Raw genomic sequence first — 23,559 nt, 5'->3', positions numbered from 1 at the left:
AATGTCTGTGCATGTTTAGGCCCTCAAAATCAGCGTTGTTTTCTTGGCGAACAGTGTGTAGCCCCGCCCACAGTAATTTATGTGAAGTCGCAAACTTCATAGCTCACTTCCTGTACATTTTAGGATATGGCCATTACACGTGCCTGCCAATTTTCGTAGCTGTAGGTCAAACGTGCCGGGATTGTTTTTCATTTTTGTCCTCTAGGGTGCGCTATGAAGCCATGTCATTATGACAACTTCATAATCTCAAATTTTTCGACGTGCCCGAAGAGTGTGCAAAGTTTGGTGAGTTTTCGTTCATGTCTAGGGAGTCAAAAATTGGATCGTTTGCAGAGAAGAAGAAAAAGAAGGAAAAACAATAGGGACCTTGCAGCGGTCAAATTGTCGTAGTGCTTGATTAAACGTACAACCGGGGCTGCTTCGTTAAAAATTAGTAGGGGGTGCTAGTGAGTCATTTTTGTAAAAATCATACAATACATGATAAAATATTGCTAATTTTGCTAGGCCAGATGTGTGTGCCAAGTTTCACGAATGTCTGTGCATGTTTAGGCCCTCAAAATCAGCGTTGTTTTCTTGGCGAACAGTGTGTAGCCCCGCCCACAGTAATTTACGTAAAGTCGCAAACTTCATAGCTCACTTCCTGTACATTTTAGGATATGGCCATTACACGTGCCTGCCAATTTTCATAGCTGTAGGTCAAACGTGCCGGGGTTGTTTTTCATTTTTGTCCTCTAGGGTGCGCTATGGAGCCATGTCATTATGACAACTTCATAATCTCAAATTTTTCGCCGTGCCCGAAGAGTGTGCAAAGTTTGGTGAGTTTTCGTTCATGTCTAGGGAGTCAAAAATTGGATCGTTTGCGGAGAAGAAGAAGAAGAAGAAGGAAAAACAATAGGGACCTCGCAGCAGTCGCTGCTCGGGCCCAAATAATAATAATAATAATATGAACGAAAAACAATAGGGACCTCGCAACGGTCGCTGCTCAGGCCCTAATAATAATAGTAATAATAATTCCAACGAAAAACAATAGGGACCTCGCAGCAGTCGCTGCTCGGGAGTTGTGAAAATAGTTACTTTGCCTGGTAACGAGTTGCTTTCATTATGAAGTAATTCAACTACTAACTATATAATAATTACTTTTTTAAAGTAACATTCCCAACATTGCTTATAGATGACAAATCGAATTGTTGAACATTTGCTAAATCATGAAATCCAATTTTGTCTTCTGGATTATTAAAATATGTTGTTCTTATGTTCTGTTACATTCAAATGTTTTTCTGAGTTGCAATTTTGCACAAGTGGCAGAGAATGCTGGATGGGTGGTTTACAAGACATGTTTACAATAGCTAACAACTACTTAATTGTGGCATTTAAGCACAAACAATGAATGTTAAATTTATGTTAAAACTGATTTACAATCAGTATATATTATTGTTCGTCTTAACATTTTGTACAGGAATTATTTTTGAATACATGAAACCTTTAAATAAATGTTTATTGGATTTATTAGATTAAAATCGTAATCGTCCTGAATGACTGCAAAAATCAAGATTTTATTTTTTGGCCATATCGCCCAACCCTAGTAGACCCAAGTTAGAACCACTTTGGTTTAAGGGTGACGTCATACCCAAAGCCACAGGTGTCAGAGTACGTTCCTCGAGGGCCTGAGTCCTGAGTTTTCTAGGTTTCTCTACTCCAACACACCTGATTCAAAGATCAGGATCATTATCAAGCTTCTGCAGAGCTTGCTGATGAGCTTAAGTATGAATCACCTGCGTTTAACGTGGGAAACCTCTAAAACATGCAGGACTCAGACCCTCGACGACCGGACTTTGACACTACTTCCCAGAGACCTTGTCGATGTCTTGGCAAAAGAAGAAACGGATGAGGATGACTTAGCAGCTGATGAAATCCATACAAATGTGGATGATGATCAGGAAAAGGAAAAAGAGGATGATTAAAATACAGTTATATTTTATCATGGTTCAATTTTATGGTTAAGCTGCACTCTACTGTTTCTCCATTTGGCTACACAGAATGTTAATTTATTGTTAAGAAATGTTCACAAGTATTTATTATTCCTTGTCAGGGTCTTGTTCTTTTCTAAATCTCCTATTTGGTTCCCGGATTTTGTGTGATCGTGTTTAATGTTGCGCCTTGATACCCTGGTCCACCTGGGGGCACAACATTAATCACTGTTTATGTAAGTCACTTTAGATAGTATAGTACTACATAACCACATTTCAAATATTGTTTAAGATTTTATTTAGATGCAGAAAAATAGCTTAATGCCATTTGGAATGGTAATTCTGGAATATATATATATATTTTTTCCCCGATTTAGGGTACAGTGGAGTATTTTGGTCATAGCAAAGTGAACAATAGTACCCCCAAAATTTTAGAGTATATAGGTATATTTTTACTGTGTGTTCTTTTTAACAAGCTAGAAAATTATATAGTATGTATATAAATCAAAGAGTTTAAAAATAATATTTTATATATAAATATTACTTGATAAGAAAATGTTTTGATCCACCTAAGCCCTCTACTGCCTCCCACCCCCGCTGTTGGGCCATTGTGTACAAGCAGAGCACGCTGATCGTCCTCCAGTGGCTTTTTTTGTGTGTGTGCTGTTGTAGCCATGCTACTTGGTAGGTAGGTAGTTAGCTGTGAAGTTTTCCCCAAAGCTAGGAAACGTTGCAGGTGGTCAGACTGAAGGCTTATGCCCATCACTGTTAGGGTTAGTTAGTTAGTTACACAAGATTGTTTTCAGCAAACAAAACCTCAATTTTTAAGTGTATTTTTATTTTTATATTTGTATTAAAGACAAGATGTAAAAGGCAGATATGTTAAAGTCAATTAGTTTTGTTAAAATGTTTTATATTGTGTCTGCACTTAACCCATACACAGACTTGTACATGCAATAATATTTTGCAGATTCAAGCCCATGTTTTTGTTTTTTAATGTGTATGCTAATATATATATTCTTTTTTATAACAAAGTAAAGACAAGCAATATATAGTCAGAAGACAAACAAGTCCAAGGTACATTTGTGTCCTCACTGTAAACTGTGGGGAGCTGGTTTACTCCAGAAAAAGGCGTATCGAGAGGAGCTGTTCAAAAAGAGTACCCTTCCCCATAAATTAGAGTTAGGATATATTTATATTTTACTATTATTGTCCTTTTCTCCTCCATAACGTTTATTAAATTTGGTTTACTCATTGACTTTCCATGCAATTTTTGGAGCAGGAAGTACCCCAAAACTAACCCTCCACCCCACCCCGCTCTTTGTAGCCACCAAGCACCGCTAAACGTCTTTATAGTACCCCTAAACCTCTGATCCTAGAATCGCCTCTGGCTGATGGGTCTCAGTCCTGTTACTACATCTCCTCTAGCCTCACAATCCACTAAGTGACGGCGAACTAACATTACATGCGGTATATCGGTCGCGTCACGTTTTTTAAATTTATTTTTATTTTTTTTATAAATTTTCCTAAAAATTTATTGGGTGGTGGCCAGTTTACTTGGGTGGCCCACCCAAGTATTAACATGGTGTGGGAAACACTGTATATCAGACAGAAAGCTTATCTGGGACTTAAATTGAAGGTTACAAATGTGTGATGTATAATAAAATGTTTGAAATGGATCACTTTTGATGGTAATTTGTCAGGCGGAAAGACATTTTTTGGTCTTTTAGGGTATGTTGAGAGTGATATTTGAGAACTTAAATACAAGGACCCCATGCTTATTTTCCTGCTAGTTTCTCCATGTGTCAGGATACACCATGCAACATTTTTTGAGTTTTCTGACCATTTATGCAGTTGCTGTACCTTGACATTTGCAATTACACAATTTCGCCAAAAGCTTTTCACAAAAGGTTTTTTTTTGCCCCTGTGACCAAACGGTCCCGAGTTGGGGGTGGTCCCTATCAACTTGTGATAGCCTAAGGTATGAGATAACAGGAAATCATAGTAAAAAATAAAATAAAATAAAATAAAAAAAATAATAAAAAAGGTAACAAAAAACGGCCCGAGTGGACCTGTCTCCTTTCCTAAGGTGAAGGGACCTGGAATTCTGTGAGCCAGGCGCTATCATTTGGCAGGCTTCTTGGTAAGTCAACTGTAACTAGGTACAAGACAAGTGGCTAGTGTGTTGCCATGTTAAATGTGCAATAAGGTATTCAATGCGCTCTTTTTTTTTATTTATTTTTTTTTTTTATTTTGTATGTGCGTGTGAGTGTGTGCTCATTAATTCATTACAAATCCCATACCGTTCACCTAAACCATCAAAGAAAAGTGAAATCCAGCACCGACCAGATATCACCTACTAACCACCTGGTTACCAACCAGAGTCTTTCACCAACCCCAGAAACATCTAAATTCCAACAAATTAAGGAGACCAACTGAGAGACTGAGGAAAGGAAGGCAGGATAGAGGAAGCAGAGTGAGATCCACAGACATCAGCTTCCACCGATTCAACGACCAGAGGAAGAAGCAGATTGTGTTTGAATTTCGATAGATGCTGGTGTGGTGGATCTGGCATGCATGAAAACCTCCACCAAAGAGGGGAGCCATCGACCCCGGCCAAGACAGAGCAAACACAACCCCCAGGGCCCCCCAGGCCACGGCAGCGCCAAGGCACAACCCCCGGGCACTGCAGGGTCCACAGGCCGGAGAGCAAACCCAGGGGCCATGAGCGCCCCTCACCCCAACACGGCCCGCCAGGCACCCCACCGGCCCACAGCCCCGCTCCCCCCAACCACACCCGCCACCCACCACAGCCCAGATGAAATAGTTCATTTTTAATCATAATTCCTGTTTGATTTAATAAGGGGTTAGAGAATTTGTGAGTGTAAATAAATGTTCTTTCCATTTAACACTTTTGTGACTGGCAGTAACAACTCTTTTGAGCCATTTTAGCCCAGTTCAAATGGGGAGGGAGAAGGGTGTGACTTCAGGCTCTCGTTTGAAGCAGTGACGTTCTGGCTGTGCCGTTATGATAGCGTCACTGGCTTGTGACGTGGATCCCAGACTGCGCGAGATGAGCCAAACATATTTTCTGCACAGCCCAATTCATCATTGGAGGAATGGAAACAATCCGAGCGTTAAAACAGCAGATCAACATCCTCAGATTCAGCCAAAAATATGCTAAGGTAAGCACTAACTTGCTATGAGCTGGCTCGCTAACTAGCTTTCACTATTTTGTTAAGTGTTTGTGTTTGTGAGGTGAAAAACAGCATGCGTAAATGTGCTGATATACACTATAACAACTGTTGCCTATACAATTCACAGATCGTGCATCTTGCTACAAGCGTCGTTCACTGCAACTTCTAGGGCAGAGAGGTAAAAAAACTACTTTTCAATGCACCACTGCAATATAATAAAAAATACAACAACATTTTGAAAGTAAATCTATATACGTATTTCTCTTATTTATAGCGTAGAGAGCCAGGAGTATTGCAACTCCCACCAGATCCAAGAAGAAAGATGATATATACAGTGTTCCCTCGTTTCTTGTGGGTATTACATTCCAAAAACTACCCGTGATAATGGAAATCAGCATTATTTTTTTCTCTCCGTTAATTAGGGCCCGAGCAGCGTCCGCTGTGAGGTCCCGATTGCTTTTCGTTCGAATTATTAGGGCCCGAGCAGCGAGGAAATACTTAATAATTACGCTGTACAAACTCCCAAAAAATCCCAAACTTGCATCTTAATGGCCACGGCCTGAAAACATCTATATGATAATATTCGGTTGTACATATAGTGCCACCCAGTGGTGACAAGAAATGTCATGATTTACATTTTTATCTATTGTGCCGAGCCCGTTTGAGGGATCCAGTTGAAATTTTGTCAGAAAAGCCTGGCAAAAAAATATACATTATGAAGTTGCCTTAAGAACATAACATTAAGCGCCCCCTAGTGTGGAAAAATATACACCAATCCCGGCACGTTTGACCGAGGGCTACGAAAATTGGCAGGCACGTGAGGCGCCCCAAGACACACAAAAAAAGTTAGTGGAAGCCATATCCTAAAATGTACAGGAAGTGAGCTATGGATTTTGGACACATATGCTAAAATGAAAAGTGAGCTATGAATTTTTGAATGTCCCATTTTTTGACGATTTTTGCACATTTACAGGGGGCATTCTTTTACCCATTTCTCCTACACGTTTCAACCGATTTACTCCAAACTTGGCCTGGATCATGTCAAGACCTAGGCCAATAAAAGGGGGGAAAAATCTTGAGTTTTCAAAATACTATATGACGGGGGCAGGGCATCATATTTTTTTCCATATTTCCTTTTCAATGAAAGACGAAATACGTAATAACTCCTCGGTACATGCTCCAAAAATTCCAAAACTTCACATGTATGTTTATAGTCACAACCTGAAAGTATCTCTATGACAATAGTCGGTTATAAATATAGCACCACCTAGCCCTTAGGTTTGACAAAAAAAATTACCCCACACATGATATTTTCATATTTGTACAAAATGTTGATACTTTTATAAGTGTGATAACTAAGTCATTTATGTTTTTTTTTCTTTACTTTCGACTACTCAAATTTTTTAGTACCATCAGACCTATCCAAACATATGTACTTTTTATTTATTTATTCATTTATTATGTCCTCTATGGACAATAAAAGCATTGTTCCATGAGTAAAACTAACGATGATGTGTATATATGTAATTTAAAATCGGGGAAACTCATTGCCAAAAAATAAATAAAAAACTTGAGACTGATTTTTGAGGGTCTTAACATTGTCCAAAACTCATTGAGCTTTGCATACTCATCACACCTGGCAAAAAAAACAATCCATAAGATAAAAAGAATTATGTCATTTTCAAATTAATTCTGCTTCGAATGTGCCACTACCCAAACGTGCTAAGTACCCCAACGTGCAAAAACCCCAAAGTGGCCCGGGCTGCGAGGGCCCTTTATAGCTGCCCGCAGCTCTAGTTATTACCATTGTTTTTCGTTCTTATTATTATTATTAGGGCCCGAGCAGCTGTCGCTGCGAGGTCCCTATTGTTTTTCGTTGAAAAAGATCCAGTTGGAAATTGGTCAGAAAAACCTTAAGATGTTGCTCCACACCGAATACTGTAACTTTTCGGCAAAGGTCGTGGCTGTTAGGTGGCACAAAGTCCGATGACTTATTGTGACAGTAAAAGCTGCTTTAACTTGACCCAGGTGATCCTATCTTCTCAAAATTTTACACATTTGATGAGAGTCCAGTCTTGAAGACATCTACGAACTTATATTTCATCGTACTGATAGCGCCACCTAATGGCAATTTTTAAAAACGTTTTTTTCTTCAACATTCTACCTCATATTTGCTCAGAAGAGTGTTTAGGCCTTCATGATGTCATAAAATGACATTTGTGAGTTTTGGCGAATTGCTATGGGCGTGGCAAGGTACTGTTCGTCAAAAAAAACCGCCAATTCTGAGGGCCTAAACATGCACAGAAACTCATGAAACTTGGCACACACATCTGGCCTGGCAAAATGAGCACTAATTTAACATGTATTGTGCAAAAAAAATTACTCACTAGCACACCCTATAATTTTTTAACGAAGCAGCCCCGGTTGTACGTTTAAGCAATATCTACGATAAAAAAATTGGTATTTGAGGGAGCCCAAGATCTACAAAAAAAGTCTCTTGGACCCATATGCTTAAATGAAGAAGTGAGCTACGAATTTTTTAATGTCTGATTTTTGTCAATTTTTGAACATTTACAGGGGGCATACTCTTGCTCATTTCTCCTACACGTTTGATCCAATTGACTTCAATCTTGACCTGGACCATGTCAACACCTGGACCATTAACAGGGGAAAAATTCTTGAGTTTTTTAAATACTATATGACGGGGGCGGGGCATCATATTTTTTGTTTCATATTTCCTTTGCTATGAAAGACAAAATGCGTAGTAACTCCTTGAAACATGCTCCAAAAAATCCCAAACTTCACATGTATGTTTATAGTCACGACCTGAAGGTATCTTTATGGCAGAGCTGTTTAACGATAATTTTTAAAATCAGATTAATCACATTTTAGAATTTTGATTAATCACGATTAATCATTTAATAAAAAAGGCTTTTTTATCAACATTTTTTTCCGCCAAATTTGAAGAGCACCAAGTTATGTGTTAATTATTTTGACATTTAATGTTATGAGGACGTCTTCAACATTTTTTGATCCACTGCACATGCTCATCCTCCTCTTTTTTAAGTAATTAAGAAATATTTCTTTACTTTCCACCACTCAACATGTTCAGTGCCATCAAAAAACACTTTTTTATTGTTGGTGTTAGTGTTTTATAGAAGGAAAGCACTCTTCAGGGGCCTCATGTATGAAGGGTGCGTACGCACAAAAACGCAGCATACGCACCTTTCCACTCACGTTCAGATGAATCAAGAGTGAAATGAGCGTAGGAATGTGTGGTGCTTCACTGAAACTCCTTGGCTGGCGTACGCAAGTTTTTCTTGCTTTGGAGACGTTGGCGAGTCGTAGAGGTGATGCTGGACAGTTGCAAGAGGTGGATTTTACGCCAGGTGGTCGCTGTAAAAATATACTGTATTTATGTAATATATTTAGATATCATTTTACACCCACGGGAGGGGGGCGGTGAAAGGCTGGGTGTGTTGGTATTCCAATCACAAATTGATCAATGACAAAATGATGGCCCTTTAACAAGCACATTCAACATGCCCTCTATCTACAGTATTGGCGGCGGACCACCAAATATTGTCACTGCGGCGTGCGCGTCTTCCAAGTTTAAACCTCTACGATCACAATCAGATCGATGCTCCTTAAACACGTAATTCAACCGGTTTCAGCAGTGGCGGAGAGTTGTCTTATATTATTTTATTACATTTAGCTTAAAGCCTCCGTGATCACAATCTTATGCCCCTTTCAGCATTCAGCCACTTTTGGCGACGGCCGACATACTCCGATGGCACTTTCGTCATGGAGGTTGTTATTGATTTCCGAGGACAGCCTGCCAAAAATCATAGTTTTTCGGGCCTCTACATCGTTTCTCCAGCTCACATCGTTTTTTTTCATTTGTGCCTCATGCTTTACAATGTGATTATCTTATCATGCATCGTAATCATTCCCACCCGCAAACGAAATTCAGCCGTGCGCTCATCGGCTCCTCCAACCCAGCCACCGGGGAAACCACCACCTGTGTGCCAACGGAAGCTTGGATTATAGTTTTGTGCTTTTCTTCAACTGAGGAAACAGACCTTCCAGTCTCTCTCCCCGTGCGTTGGAACCAACCCGTAAATTGCGCTTTTATTGCAAATCTGACCACATATCACGTGTGCAACTGTTTGTTCCATAACATAAAGATCTGGCAATTCAAATCTTCCACCTCTGAACCTCGATGCCCTTTTTGTTCCATTCACATTTTAAATTACCTTTTTATCTTCTTTTCATTAGGTTGCATGCTTTCTTTTCATCTTATTATCTTCATTTCCGTTTATTGATAGTTAGGTTAGGCTGTGCTTTACACTGTATCTTATGAGATTGGTAAATGAATGCATGCTCGAGAAATCCCACCCCGTCTGAATCATCTGTGTTTGAGTGGATTATTAATTCTCTCACTAATTAAAAAAACTCCGGAATTCTAATTTGTGGGGACTTCAGATTATGAACATAGGATTTTTGGTCATTGTTTGCTCCTAAACCACAGCAAAATCACATGTGGTGCTCCTAGCGGTGAGCAATTTTCCTTCAGTACCGTTTAATTTACTAGTCCGTCCTAACAGCAAACCAGTTATTACTTCACCAGGGTTAGGGTTAGGGTTAGGGGTAGGGTTAGGGCTAACCCTAACCCACCACAGATTTTTTTTTTTTAACATGAATTCGTAATTGTCCAGCATGACTTCATCTTTTACCTATGCATATTAATGATAAGTAATGGATATTTCTGAATCATGAGTTAATCATTAGTTAATATTTGCAAATTATTAGCTCATAATTCTTCAATAGTAGCAAATTACTGTACTTCAATGAGTTCATATTTGCTAATCATGACTTCATCTTTTGCTTATGCATTTTAATGATTAGTAATGAATATTTCTTAATCATGAGTTAATCATTAGTAAATATTTGCAAGCTATTAGTTAATAATTCTCAAATAGTTGCAAATTATTAGTTCATCTTGAATTCATATAAAAGCTCATCATGACTTCATCTTTTCTTTTTTCTTTCATCTTTTCTTAATGCGTTTACAAGTTAGTAGCTAACAATTTATAAATTATTTATTCCAAGTCTTTTAATATTTAAAATGTATTAGTTCAACATTTGTTCTCATGACTTCATCTTTAACTAATGTATTACAAATGATTAATTAACAATCATTATAAAGTGTTACAGAATAGGTATTTTTCAACACTGATTCAAATTCTGTTTCAAGGACACGGCTGCTACAGTTTTCATGTTGGTGATTTGCTTTGCATGTTCTTGCAATATGGACAGTTCAACTTATTTCTGAATTTTAAAACAAAGAGTCTCTGAAAATAAGGGTTGAAATTATAAGCATTGCATATTTTGCATGTTTGAGTGACATTCATATATATTTATATTAGGGGTTCACAAATTCCACGGTTCTGTTCGGTTTTGTGCTCACGGTTTTTGGTTCAGTTCGGTATGCAGTTTTAGAAAAAAATAATTATGTCTTGGAGTAAAAAGTAAAAGTTCGGTTCGGTTCGGTTTTGTGCTCACAGTTTTCGGTACAGTTCGGTATACAGTTCTAGAAAAAATAATCATGTCTTGGAAAAAAAACTGAAAGTGTATATTATTCACAGCTAATTATTATTATTATTATTATTAAGGACCGAACGAAGCGCACACGGACCGAACCAAACTATTTAACTATTCCGGCTCAACAGTTTTCAAAAACCGTTCCAGCCCTAATTTATAAATTTTCAAGTGAAAATCTAAATGTGTGTCACTACTAAAACCTTTGGCCACAGCTATCTATGTCAATGAGCATTAAATGAAATTAAAACAAAAGAGAAGCATGTCTACAAGAAAGGTACATGCACAGTTCCTACCCTCACTCACCCCCACTTTTGTCTTCTGTGGCTGAATCTCACCACCGGTCTTAACTGTGGATTCTCTTGGTCAGGATCATGGAAAGGCACTAAGCGACCGGGATTACTAGTGGAACATTGATAACAATCACGAGGGTAACCTTGAGAAAGTAATAACCTGCCTGGAATATTGTGTCCATACAATGGACAGAATCAACAGGTTGAGAGCTCCAGTCATCTCGTAATTGTTGCAGACTTTTTAGTTGCTATTCTGGGTCTTTGATGTTTAAAATCACAGTGAAATGTTTAAAATCACAGTGAAATGTTTAAAATCACAGTGAAATGTCCACATGTTGAATCATTGAAGTGTATTATGTGTATTGGTACTAGGTACTCCTAGGTACCATGGACTATGTGTTTATTTTGGGCCTTACCATAATCTGAGTCTTTAAAGCATGCATCCATGTGATCCTGGTCATCATAGTCAAGACTCTCAATACTGCTGCTCCTCCGGGGTTTCTTCAAGATGTGTTTAGTAGACTGCTTGCAGTTACTGCTGCGACCAATGCCAACTCCTCTGCTGGCCTTCTTACTAGTCAATGAACTTTGCATTTGCCATATGTTCTTTGTCTGACTATTACTGCTACTCCACTGTTGTTGCAAGTTGTCTGATGACGACAGGTTGGCCATAGAAAGCATGCCCTGAATGGCCTCCTGTGTGCTGGGAGATGCAGGTGCCTGACTGTGAATGGCAATAAGAAACAGACAACAACAGAGCCATTACAGAACAGTCATACCTCTGGCAGAGATGAGAAATTGTGAAAAAATTTTCAGACAGCCTTTGAACTCCATGTAATTATCAAAAACTTCTGTCATTGAGCACCATTATAATTTTGCATCATGTATGAGTATACTAAACTGTAAGGACAAAAACTTTAAGTTTGAATGAAATTAGCGCATTTTTCGAACCGCAAGTCACTCTTTTTTCATAGAGTGGCTGGTCCTGTATTTATTAAAGGGATACTTGGCTCATTGAGCCATTTTCAGCAGTAAAAAGTTAGTATTTTGTTCAAAATGAATTTGATAACATTTATTATTTTGTATACAATTAATGCCTTTAACAAATATTTTGTCCTCTTGCTGTCGACTGAAGATGACATCACCTGTGCTGAGGAAGTAGATAACGACCAATCATGGCTCACTTGTTTTCTGGGTTTGGTCAGCAAACTGAGCCATGATTGGTCATTACCCACTTCCTCAGCACAGGTAATGTCCTCTTCAGTTGACAGCAAGTGGACAAAGTAGTTTTTAAAGGTATTAATTTTACATGAAATATAATGAAGTTCTCAAATTCATTCTGGACAAAATATTAACTTTTTACTGCTGAAAATGGCTCGAGTCAAGTATCCCTTTAAAATTTGAGCTTGGCACCTAAAATTCCTATAACCTAATCATGTTGACTGAAATACTTTTGGTGCATTACCGCCAGCGGGAAGAAGGTGGTGGTAATGCATCAGAGGTATTTGACAATTGCCAAAAGAGCATCGAAGAAATGAAAAAATGAAGAAGTAGAAGAAGAAAAAGATGTCTGTGTTTCCATTCCATTCATTCAGGAGTAGTGGACCACCATTTCTAAATCATAGTCGCCATTCCAAACATGATTAAAACTGTTGTTTTTAAAACAGTTGGGAGGGGTGTCATGTTTGGTTTCTGTTTTTGGTTGTGTGTCTCCCTTGGTCTTGTTGAGTGTAATCCTGCCCTTCCTCGTGTCAACCAATCCGTGCCCTCAGCCAATTGTGTCTTGCTCCAGGTGTGTCTTGTTGTGTCGTTGGTGTGTGTGTGTATATAGTCTCCTGTCTCCCCTCTGCCGGTGTTGGATCATTGTCGCTGTCACCACTGGTGTTTTGATGTTACTTTGATTTTTGGCCTTTTCAGATCTTTGGTGGTTTTGTTCACCCAGTACACCTGTTAGTGGTTTCTGTTAAATAAATCGTTTTCAGTATAACATGCATCCCTGCCGTGGTTCTCCTGCCTCCCTGCATTTGGGTCCTCCACTCCGAATCGTGACAAGGGGAGTGCAACAAGGAACTTTACATCACATGAGTCGTGAACAATACGACCAGACATCGTTGGGAACTTCGCAAATGGCCAGTCTGTTTTCATCAGCCTACCCTCTCCACCCATCAACAAATATTAATCTGAACGTCGCCGTTTGCTGTACACAGTAGACATGGTGTTGAATGAGAACAGTAGGCCGATTGTGGGGTCAAAATTACATCAGTCACCCCTTTGCCAGAACATGTACCAACTTGTTCTCAAGGAAGGATGATGTCATAGGAAAGCCATATTAAAGCAAAAAAGGTGGGGTCAACATTACATCATCCTTAGGCACATGGCCCAAAGAGGCGTGACCAGTGAGGTAATAGGAAAGCGCATATATGGTGGTGGGCTGGACTGGTAACATGCCCATATTTGGCACAAGTGACGGTGGCCGGAAGTATGACATCATCTTTTGGCATTTGCCCAAAAGGGGGCTTAATGTGTGACGTTACACCCATCAAAATTTTGACAGAATTAAGTGCTTGAGTGATTGTGTACACTTTGATAGACGTCTGGCTGCAACCATGTCATAGCGAAGTGTATCCAACTTTGCACAGCAAAAGGGTGAAAAAATAAGAAATGTCTGGACTGTGGAGAAAAAACAACTTGAGTTACGGTACACTATGCCCTTCATCAACCAGAAATGACATCAGGAGCTGAGCTGTTCATCCCACCTTTTATTACAAATCACAAATACGGCTACTGTGGGCCAAATAGGACAATAGCAGCCTGAGACGAAAAGTACACACAACCGAAGGCCCTCTCTTACGTCAGCACATTCAACTCATACCCCCCTCATTAAGTCATATGATGCATTCAAAGACACTCAGAAACAGCAATGCTTAGCAAAACGGAACATAACGTGTATCAACCAACAATACCCATAACCCAATTAATTAATCATTACAGTATATTAATATATATTTAAAAAATAGAAAAGTAGTGTTATTTGTTTGTTTTGACAATTGAGCTCTGAATTTTGATTTTTTTCTTTTGAGGTCTGCACAATAACTATTCTCAAGATTACAGTAGAGTAGATCTTTTTCTTTTCTTTTTTTTACCCCATTTAACTTTGCTTCTAGACAAGAAAATACAGTTTGCTGCTTTTAACAATGTAAGTTTAAGAAATAAAAACTGTAGTAAAAGCTAGCTGGACAAAATTTAGCCCCTTTAAATTGAACCATCTGTAGACTATGGGGGGTGGGGTGGGGTGGTTCATCCCAAGGTGCCTTCAAGAGTTAAAAGGGATTAGAGTTATTTGTCCTCTCTCCTACTCCCTGCTTTACTCACTGCTCCACGGCTGGGATGCTCTGGATTTATCCACTGCTCCTGATGGGGGTTTCCTGCTTGTATGATTGCTTTTGCAATGTGATATTAAGGTTCTTTTTGAAATAAAATATATTTTTTATTTTTTTACAAAACACATACTTGTACAAACCTTGTGTTGATTTATATGTGACCTCCCCAAAAGCGTGAGTCCTACTGTGTCACGAGCTACAAGCCAAAGGGTGAAATTCATGTCTCAATGTCCATTCTGAGAATACAGAACCAACTCTGACACATTAGTTCAGCAACTGCAAGATTACCATCATGTGCAGAGTTGATGATTTAAAATTGCGATGTCTAAATTACCTCTAACTAGCTAACTCTAGAATCTCAAGTTTTTTATTGCACACAGTCAGTCATCCAATTATTTTTAAGCCCAGACTCAAGCATCATTCTAATGTTTTAGAATTTTGTTTTCTCTCCTTAATTCGTGTTTCACTTTTCTGACTGTTCTGTCTCTATTTGTATGGTACCTGTATTATTTTAACCATGATTTTTATCTGTATGAGTAGTGTGGAAATAAATATATATAAATATTATTTATTGTGTTGCATGGAATAATTCAACCAAAGCCTTAGCATGGTCAAGAACATTATGAAATAAAGTGGCTATTTGATGGCATCCAATTATACTTGGAGATATGTACAAATCTTAATAGTAGACATTCAGCCGTCTGCTCGTGAGACCATAAATGGAATGCTCACATTCCACTCATGATCTCTATATTAAGAACTAGAGATTGTACTTCAAAGGTCATCAAGACAGGGCTGTCCAGTGTCCATTAAGCCCACTCTTATTTTCGATTTTCATAGAACCGCTGGCACAATGGATAAGGCAAAATAACAAGATCACAGGTATGAAAGTGCCAGCGGGTGAACAAAAACTGGCTTTGATTGCTGATGATGTTCTTTATCTTTCTAATCCAACTGATTCACTACCCGAGTTGATGTCCGTATTAGAGGAATATGGGTCATAATCGGTTTATAATTAAATGTTCAAAAAACACAGGTTCTATAATCTTCCCCAGCATCTGCTAAAATATGAATTGGATTGAGATAAGAAGTTTGTCAAAATGTGGGTATTTTTTTACCTATTGATTTGTCAAAATTAGAATAACTTAACTATAGTCCACTCAAAAAAAATTCTAATTTTGCATATTAATAGACGGAATTTAATCCCCTATTTAAGTATTACTTCTCAAATTGAATTAATTAAAATTAATCTTCTACCAATATTTTTATATTTATTTTACTTTATACCAATTAAAAAACCTACACGCTTCTTTAAAGAGTGTGATAAAATTTTCTCTAGGTATATTTGGCCATTTAATGACTTGAACCAGTCCGCAAGTGCGCCTTCATTGAAATCTGGCTGTAACTGATATATGGGTGTGTTTACTAAATACATTTGTTGTCTAGAAATTCAATTTCTGCTGAATCATTTGTGTTTGAGTGGATTAGTAATTATCTTATTAAAGCAAAGAACTCCATGATTAACTAAAGTAGCAACTTCAGATTATGAATACTTAATAGGATTTTTATCGTTTATTTTGCTCCAACAAACAAGCAAAGTCAATGTGGTGCCCCCAGACGTTGCTGAGGAAATTACAACTCCCCTCAGTACCGTCTAAATTTCTCATAAGACATTAAGGCAACCCAAATAATCGCTACAAGAAAAATGATTATTGAGAATTTTGTTGTTAGCGTATGAGAATGGGGGTAAGGAATGGTTGAAGAGAGATATACCAACAATAAATGAATGGATTGATATAGTGTGTAGTATATAATATGGAGAGAGTTTCAGCTAGATTAAGATGTAAAATTCCCCCAAATTGTTGTATTTGCGATTCTAAAATTACATTCTATTACATTGCCATGTCAATTTGAATATTAATTCATATTTCATTCATTTTTATTTTTGTTTCAGGCAATAACAAAGCACACGGTCAATGTCAGGTTCCACAAGTAGAAAAACAAAAAAGATAGAGCAAAAGAAAGTCCAATGGACTATATGCCACAAAGGAGGCGGGACTTCTGGCTTCCGGGTTTTCACCTAGCAACTTTGTTTTCGTTTCCAGTTTGCGACGTGGGGGCCACGTCCCAGTACTTGCGCTTCCGCCTTTGTGTCCCTCGGTTGCGCGTTCCCGTCGATTGGTGCGAGGCTGCGAGTGAGTAGTGTCTGTCTCAGTGTCCGAAGCATTTCAGATGAGTGGGAGCGCGTGGTTGGCGGGTGCAGGGGTGGGTGTGCGAGTGTTGGAACGCGGCCAGCAGTGGCCGGAAAAGGCGCTGATGTGTAAAACCTGGAAGTCGGAAGTCCGTGGCATCTACCCCATAGGAGTCTGTTTTAATTATTACTCCAAAAATTTATTTTCAATCAGACTTTCAATTGGCGCACCATCAATATTTATTTGTAATCCAGGATGTATTATTCGATTACCAAACAGGATCACTTTAGTTTTGCTTATATTTAAGGATAATTTATTTTTGTCAATCAATTTTTTTCAATATGCATAGTTTGTGGTTCATTGTAGTTATGAGCTCTTATATTATAAATTGTCACTACTATAAAAAATATTAGTATCATCAGCAAAAATAATACATTTTATTACTTGGGATACATTAAATATATTTTATTTGTTATTTGGGGTTGTTTCTGTAAAAAAAAGAAGTAACCGTTAATATAGGACATATTCATTACAGTAGCCTTCTAGCGAAGTTAGGAACGCAAGTGTAAAAGGTGCACAAGTTTACAAAGACAGCAAGTAAAGTAGCAGGAAAAAAACTAAAGAAAACCAACTGAGGTATGCCTACCTGTTGGTGCTGTAGTCAATTCCACCCACTTGCTTGCTGGCCTGCAGTAGGTCAAGAATACCTGCCACATTGCCACTTTTATTATTTATTTTTGTGTTTAAGGTGCAGCATTTACCCTCGGGCTTGGTGTTTGTGTCTATATGTAGAGTTTCTTCATCTGAAGAATCAGCAATCTGATTCTAGAAAAACAAAAACAAATACTAAGTAAACAGACACTCAAAACAAATATTGTGAAACTGCAATTTACAAACTTAATTGGCTCTGTGAGCGCGGTTGTAACTTGAAAAGTTCATAAATTGAGGTAAAGGAAATGCAATTAAAATGGTCCTTTTTCTTTTCTTTTTTTTATTTATTTAAACCAGCATGTGGTTAAAAAGAAATATAATGCAATATAGAAATAAATGAAAACTACAGAGCCCCTGTGGTGCCAGGGTAGGATTTTTTTTTTTATCTAATCCGTACCCACATTTTACTAATCTGTACATCGTCCCACAGTTTATTAATCTGTACCCAAAATTTAGCAATCTGTACCCAGAGTTTAGTAATCTGTTCCCACAGTTGATAATAATATATTCAATAATAACATGGAGAAAATTATGTCTGTTTCTTTTCTCTTTGGTTGATTTTGGCATTACAATCCAGGGAAATGTGTCTTTTCTATTTAAAATGTTAATTCGCTACACATTTCTTTTTACCGTTTTTATAATTTCTTGATTGCCTCACTCACGTTATCACCAGCGGTGGCTTTCTCATTTGTCTGTCTAATAAAAAGCAAAACAACAGATACGTAGCCTGGTTACAAACTACTCCCCTTAGCAATTCCCCTTTACTTTGGAGCTCCTGTGACTGTTGGCGATTAATTTGCGTGTTTGGCAAAAGTTCAAAACATTGCATGGACAACAGTGACAGTGCCTCTGGATTGGCAGACCGGGGTGGTAGTCCCCTTTTTAAAGGGTGTACTCTTAACTATTGAGGGATATCACTTCTCAGCCTTCCTGGTAAGGTCTATTCAGGGGTGCTGGAGAGGAGGGTCCGTAGGGAAGTCGAATTTCGGAATCAGGAGAAGCAGTGTGATTTTTGTCCCAGCCGTGGAACAGTGGACCAGCTCTATACCCTCGGCAGGGTTCTCAAGGGTGCATGGGAGTTCGCCGAACTAGTTGACATGTGTTTTGTGGACGTGGAGAAGGCGTTCAACCGTGTCCTTCGGGGACTCCTGTGCTCCGGGAGTACGGGGTACCAAACCCCTGATACAGGCTATTTAGTCCCTTTACGACCAGTGTCAAACTTTGGTCTGCATTGCCGGCAGTAAATCAGATTTGTTCCCAGTGAGGATTGGACTCCGCCAAGGTTGCCTTTTGTCACCAATTATGTTCATAACCTTTATGGACAGAATTTCTTGGCGCAGTTGAAGAATTGAGGGGGTCCAGTTTGGTGGCCTCAGCATTGCATCTCTGGTTTTTGCATATGATGTGGTGTTCTTGACTTCTTCAAGCCGTGATCTCCAACTCTCATTGGAGCGGAGCCTTCTCCAAGTGGAGGAGTTTAGTTGGTGCAGTGTCTGCTGACTCTGTATCGGTCTGCGGACTCTGTATCGGTCTGCTGTGGTGAAGAAGGAGCTGAGCCAAAAGGCGAAGCTCTTGATTTGCCGGTTAATCTAAATTCCTACCCTCATCTATGGTCACGAGCTGTGGTTTGTGACCTAAAGAACAAGATCCCGAATACAAGCGGCCGAAATGAGTTTCCTCCGCAAGGCTCTCCCTTAGAGATTAGGGTGAGAAGCTCGGTCATCCGGGAGGGAGTCAGAGTAGAGTTGCTGCTCCTCCACGTTGAGAGGAGCCAGCTGAGGTGGCTCGGGCATCTGGTTTGGATGCCTCCCTGGAGAGGTGTTACAAACATGTCCCACCTGCGGGAAATCCCGGGGACGACCCAGGGCACGCTAGAAAGACTATGTCTCTCGGCTGGCCTGGGAACGCAGTGCGATCCCGCTGGAGAAACTAGATTAAGTGGCTCGGGAGAGGGAAGTTTGGGCTTCCCTGCTAAAGCTGCTGCCTCCAGAACCCAAACCTGGATAACCGGTAGAAAATGGATGGATGGACGGATGTCCTCAGATGACCTTTATTTCCAAAGCCCTTAACTTCAAATGTATGATGTGCTTAATATTAATTAAGACGACTAAATTACAGTGGAACCGCAGAGTTCGCACGTCTCGGAACTTGGGGGAGAAAGGGTTACAATTATTTAATGCAGCGCAATGTACAATAATTGTATGTGGATATCATCCTTAACCCGTACCTTAATTTTTTTTTAGTACAACATTTTGAACCAACTGATCGAGCCTGAAAGCCAATTTTCAAACATTGTCTAATTGGTTAACAATAGCTCTTCTTCCAAGTTGATTAAAGTGAGCAAATGCATATCTTCATTGATATCATAACGTTTGGAGGTGGGCGCGTTAATGAATTTTGAGCATCCGTCATTTTGCAATCGTCAACAGCCAGGACACCCTTCGTCATCGTCAATCTGTCAATATTTCAAACCGAACGGCATTGTAATTGTCAATCCGTCATTCGTCATTCCATCAGCAAAATGGGCGTCCAAGGTATCCGTCGTTGACGGAATCTCTGCCCATTTTTTTCAAACCTAACCTTAACATCAGCCTTGTATGGAACTCCTCCGTTAGGCATTACTTGCACTAGGGCTGGGTTATAAATCAAATTAATTCAATACAAAATTTGCTAAATCGTGAAATTGAGTTTTGTCTTCTGGATTATTAAAAGCTGCTGTTCTTATTTTCTGTTACATCCAAATGTTTTTGTGAGTTGTCATTTTGGATGGGTGGTGTACAAGACATGTTTACAGTAGCTACCAACTACTTAATTGTGGCATTTAAGTACAAACTATAAAGGTTAAGTTTATGTTAAAACTAATTTAGAATCAGTACACATTATTGTTGTCTGAACTCTTTGCACATTAATTATTTTTGAATAAATTAAACCTTTAAATAAATGTTTCTTGGGTTTATTAGATTAACTCTTTCACTGCCACTGACGTTTAAAGACGTCAAGTAAAAACCTACGCTTCACTGCCAATGACGTCAAAAGACGTCATCCAATGATTTTTTTTTTTTTTTTGAAACGGGTAGAGGAAACCCTCCCGCATGTCTGGTGAAAGTTTCAAGTCTGTATGTTGTGCCTAAGGACTATTTTTGGCCCCTAGAGGGCAGCGATGACTCTCTTTTGACAAGATCGGGTGGGCGTCAGTAGTATAAAAGGCCAGGCGGGGCTAGAGCGTCGAGGAGTAGACGAGAATTGAGGAGAGACGAAAAATGGCGACCGACGGTAAGAAGCAGACCACGCTTGATCGATTTTTTGGAAAAGGAGAAGCATCAACCAGTGCTAAAGTGCACCATTATGATGACCGCGATGATGATGGTGATAAGGAGGTTGACGCCGAAGCTGCAGCGTTGACGCGGCGGCAGCTTCGTTCACGTCCTCAGGCCTCAGAGGCTAGCGGTGCTAGCGCCGGAAAACGTAGTGCACGACCGAGCACTTCTGCACGCGAGGACGTTCAATCCGACAAAGGTGATGATGATGGCGACAATGAGGTTGATGCCGAAGTTGCAGCGTTGACGCGGCGGCAGCTTCGACCGCGTGTTAAGGCCTTGTAGGCTAGCGGTGCTAGCGCCGGAAAACGTGGTGCACGACCGAGCACTTCTCCGCACGAGGACGTTCAATCGGACGACGACGAAGAGTATCCTGAGTCCGATGGATATTCTTCGGAGGAGTGGGTACAGTCTGACCACGGAGAAAGTGATTCGGACAGTATTTCATCCGCAGAAGACGTCGAAGGTAAGCACAAACTTGCTATGAGATACTTTTCCAGCACGCTGCTAGCACCTCGTGTAACGTGAATGTGCATTCATAGATCGTGGATCGTGCTCACAGCGACGTCCCACTGCAAAGACGACAAAGAGAGGTATAAAAAAAGTGTTTTCAATACACCGCAACAACAAAAGAAAACACTCTTTCGATATTATTGTAATTGTATATATTTCTTTCAGCTGCAGCTCAGAGTGACGCTCCTCAGAGTGAGCAGAATAAAGGTCCATCAACCAGTGGATCCAAGAAAAAACGTAAATATATATATTTATATATATATATTGCATCACACTGATCTAAAATGAATATTATATGATATTGAAATGTATATTTGCAGATCCCCAAAAATCTGGCTGGCATGAAGCAGGCTGGCAGCCAAACTTATTCCCCTTTACTGTGGAGCCAGGACCAAGAGGTGCCGCAGCAGAGCTGAATTCAACCCGGCCAGTTGACTTCCTGCAGCTCTTCATCACAGACGAACTTCTGCAGCACATTGCTGATCAGACAAACTTATTTGCACGTCAGTCAATACAAAAACGGGCTGAAAGTCTGCCACACTGCAGGAGTCGTGCTTGGAAGCCAGTGTCTGTGTCTGAGCTCAAAACGTTTTTTGCACTCCAATTCCTTACTGGGTATATAAACAAGCCCAGTATCGAAATGTATTGGACTCAGGACGAAATAGAGACGACGCCATTCTTCAGTCGCGCAATGCCTCGAAACCGCTTCCAGCTCATCTGGAGTTTCCTGCACTTCAACGACAACGAGACGGCACACAGTTCAGACGACAAACTATTTAAAATTCGTCCTGTGTTCAATCACGTTGTAAACAAGTTCAAGGAACTGTTTCAACCGGGCAGGAATATTTGTATTGATGAGGGAATGATGAGTTTCCAGGGACGTCTTTCGTTCAAAGTGTACAACCCCCAAAAGCCGGTCAAATATGGGATCAAATCATACATTTTGTGTGACTCCCAAACCGGCTATTGTTTCAATATGCAACCCTATGTTGGCATTAGTTGTTCTCTCCCCGATACAGTGTTCAACTTACTGGATCGTTATTGGGTCTGATATTACAGATCCCCTTAGTTACTGACCGTGCACCAAGGAAAAAGGAGGCAGAAGCTGTTGCTTTGTTTTATTGCAACCGCGGCTGGGAGAGGAGAGGAGACGCAAGACCTTAACTCACGCTCGGCTCCGTCCGACTCTCTCTCCTCCCCCGGCCACCTCGTCGCTTTTATTACAGTTAAGTTTCAGTTTCGTTTCATACAAAACATGGTTAAGTTTCTGTTTTCATATGTCATGGAAAAATACAAAACATTAGAGAAAGTTGAGCGGCGCCTCTAAACGACAGTTGATAATATAAAAGATAAAAATATATACAGGATATTCTTTAAAATACACATAATGTTAAGACTACTGTTTTAAGCAACTTCACATTCCCTCCTGTTGTGGATTTAAAAGGATATCAGTAAATACTAAAACAATTAAGTTTTCTCAGTATTACTTCATTAATAGATTCACAACATTTGAACCATTCTCAGGAAATGGCGAAAACCCTTAACTTAAAGGGAAAAATTCCATAACTCCCCCACCGCACGGTGACGAGAACCTCTTGGTCTGAGAATGGAACTGAATTTGAAGTTAGGAAAACACAATAAGATGAGGGTCACACTTTTGTGTCGGTCTCCACAGTGTCAACATAATCCTCTACGCGTAGTAAGTTATATTGATACATCTGGGCCACGAACATACGGGCGACTAATCTCTTAGACATTGGGACAATACAGCAGGAACAAATAACACATCATAAGATAAACATTATAATGATCAAAGTCCAAACAATGTCTGAAAAAGGGTCATCTTCTCCTTTGTTTCTTCTTCTTTTTGACAAGAATCCGGGGGTAATCCCTTATCTGAGTTCGGTGACCTTTTTGCAGTGACTCTGGTGGATCCACGTCTCTCTCTCAGCGATTTTGAGAGCGGTGGGTGTGGTCAGGAGAACAACGAATGGGCCGTCCGAGCGTGGGCTCGACCATGTTTTCCTTTTTATCACCTTCACCAACACCAGGTCACCCGGGGTCACCGTTTCCTGTGCAGGGGGCAGAGAAGTAGAGGGCAGATCATTTGCTCTTGACACAGTCCGTTCTTTAAACAAGTCACATAACCATTTAGTCAGTGGATCTGCCTCTCCTGTTTTGTCTGACCATGGCTGATTTTAAATGGATGGCCATATTGTCAACGATGGTATTTACAAAATGGCTACCGTTATCACTCCACAAGACTCGTGGAATGCCATGTTCTGGTATTATGTGTTTACAAATAGCTTTAGCTACTGTGAGGGCGTTTGGATGTTTTGAAGGAACAAGTTCAACCCATTTAGTTAGTGAGTCTACTAACACTAAACA

At 39.7% G+C, this 23,559-nt stretch overlaps 1 protein-coding gene across 2 annotated transcripts in view; it reads right to left on the bottom strand.

Annotated features, from left to right (window-relative positions):
• Positions 1-23,559, bottom strand: part of phf2 (PHD finger protein 2) — a 155,926-nt gene that overhangs the window by 36,337 nt on the left and 96,030 nt on the right. For both annotated transcript variants that reach the window (XM_077572755.1, XM_077572756.1), the window contains 2 exons: positions 17,277-17,455; positions 11,475-11,782 (listed from right to left, as the gene is read on the bottom strand). In XM_077572755.1, coding sequence (XP_077428881.1) covers positions 11,475-11,782; positions 17,277-17,455 — 487 coding nt within the window. The remainder of the gene's footprint in view (positions 1-11,474; positions 11,783-17,276; positions 17,456-23,559) is intronic.

The sequence above is a fragment of the Vanacampus margaritifer genome, chromosome 8 (genome assembly GCF_051991255.1).
Source record: "Vanacampus margaritifer isolate UIUO_Vmar chromosome 8, RoL_Vmar_1.0, whole genome shotgun sequence".
Taxonomy (NCBI): Eukaryota; Metazoa; Chordata; class Actinopteri; order Syngnathiformes; family Syngnathidae; genus Vanacampus; species Vanacampus margaritifer.
This window is presented reverse-complemented; position numbering and strand designations above follow the sequence as displayed.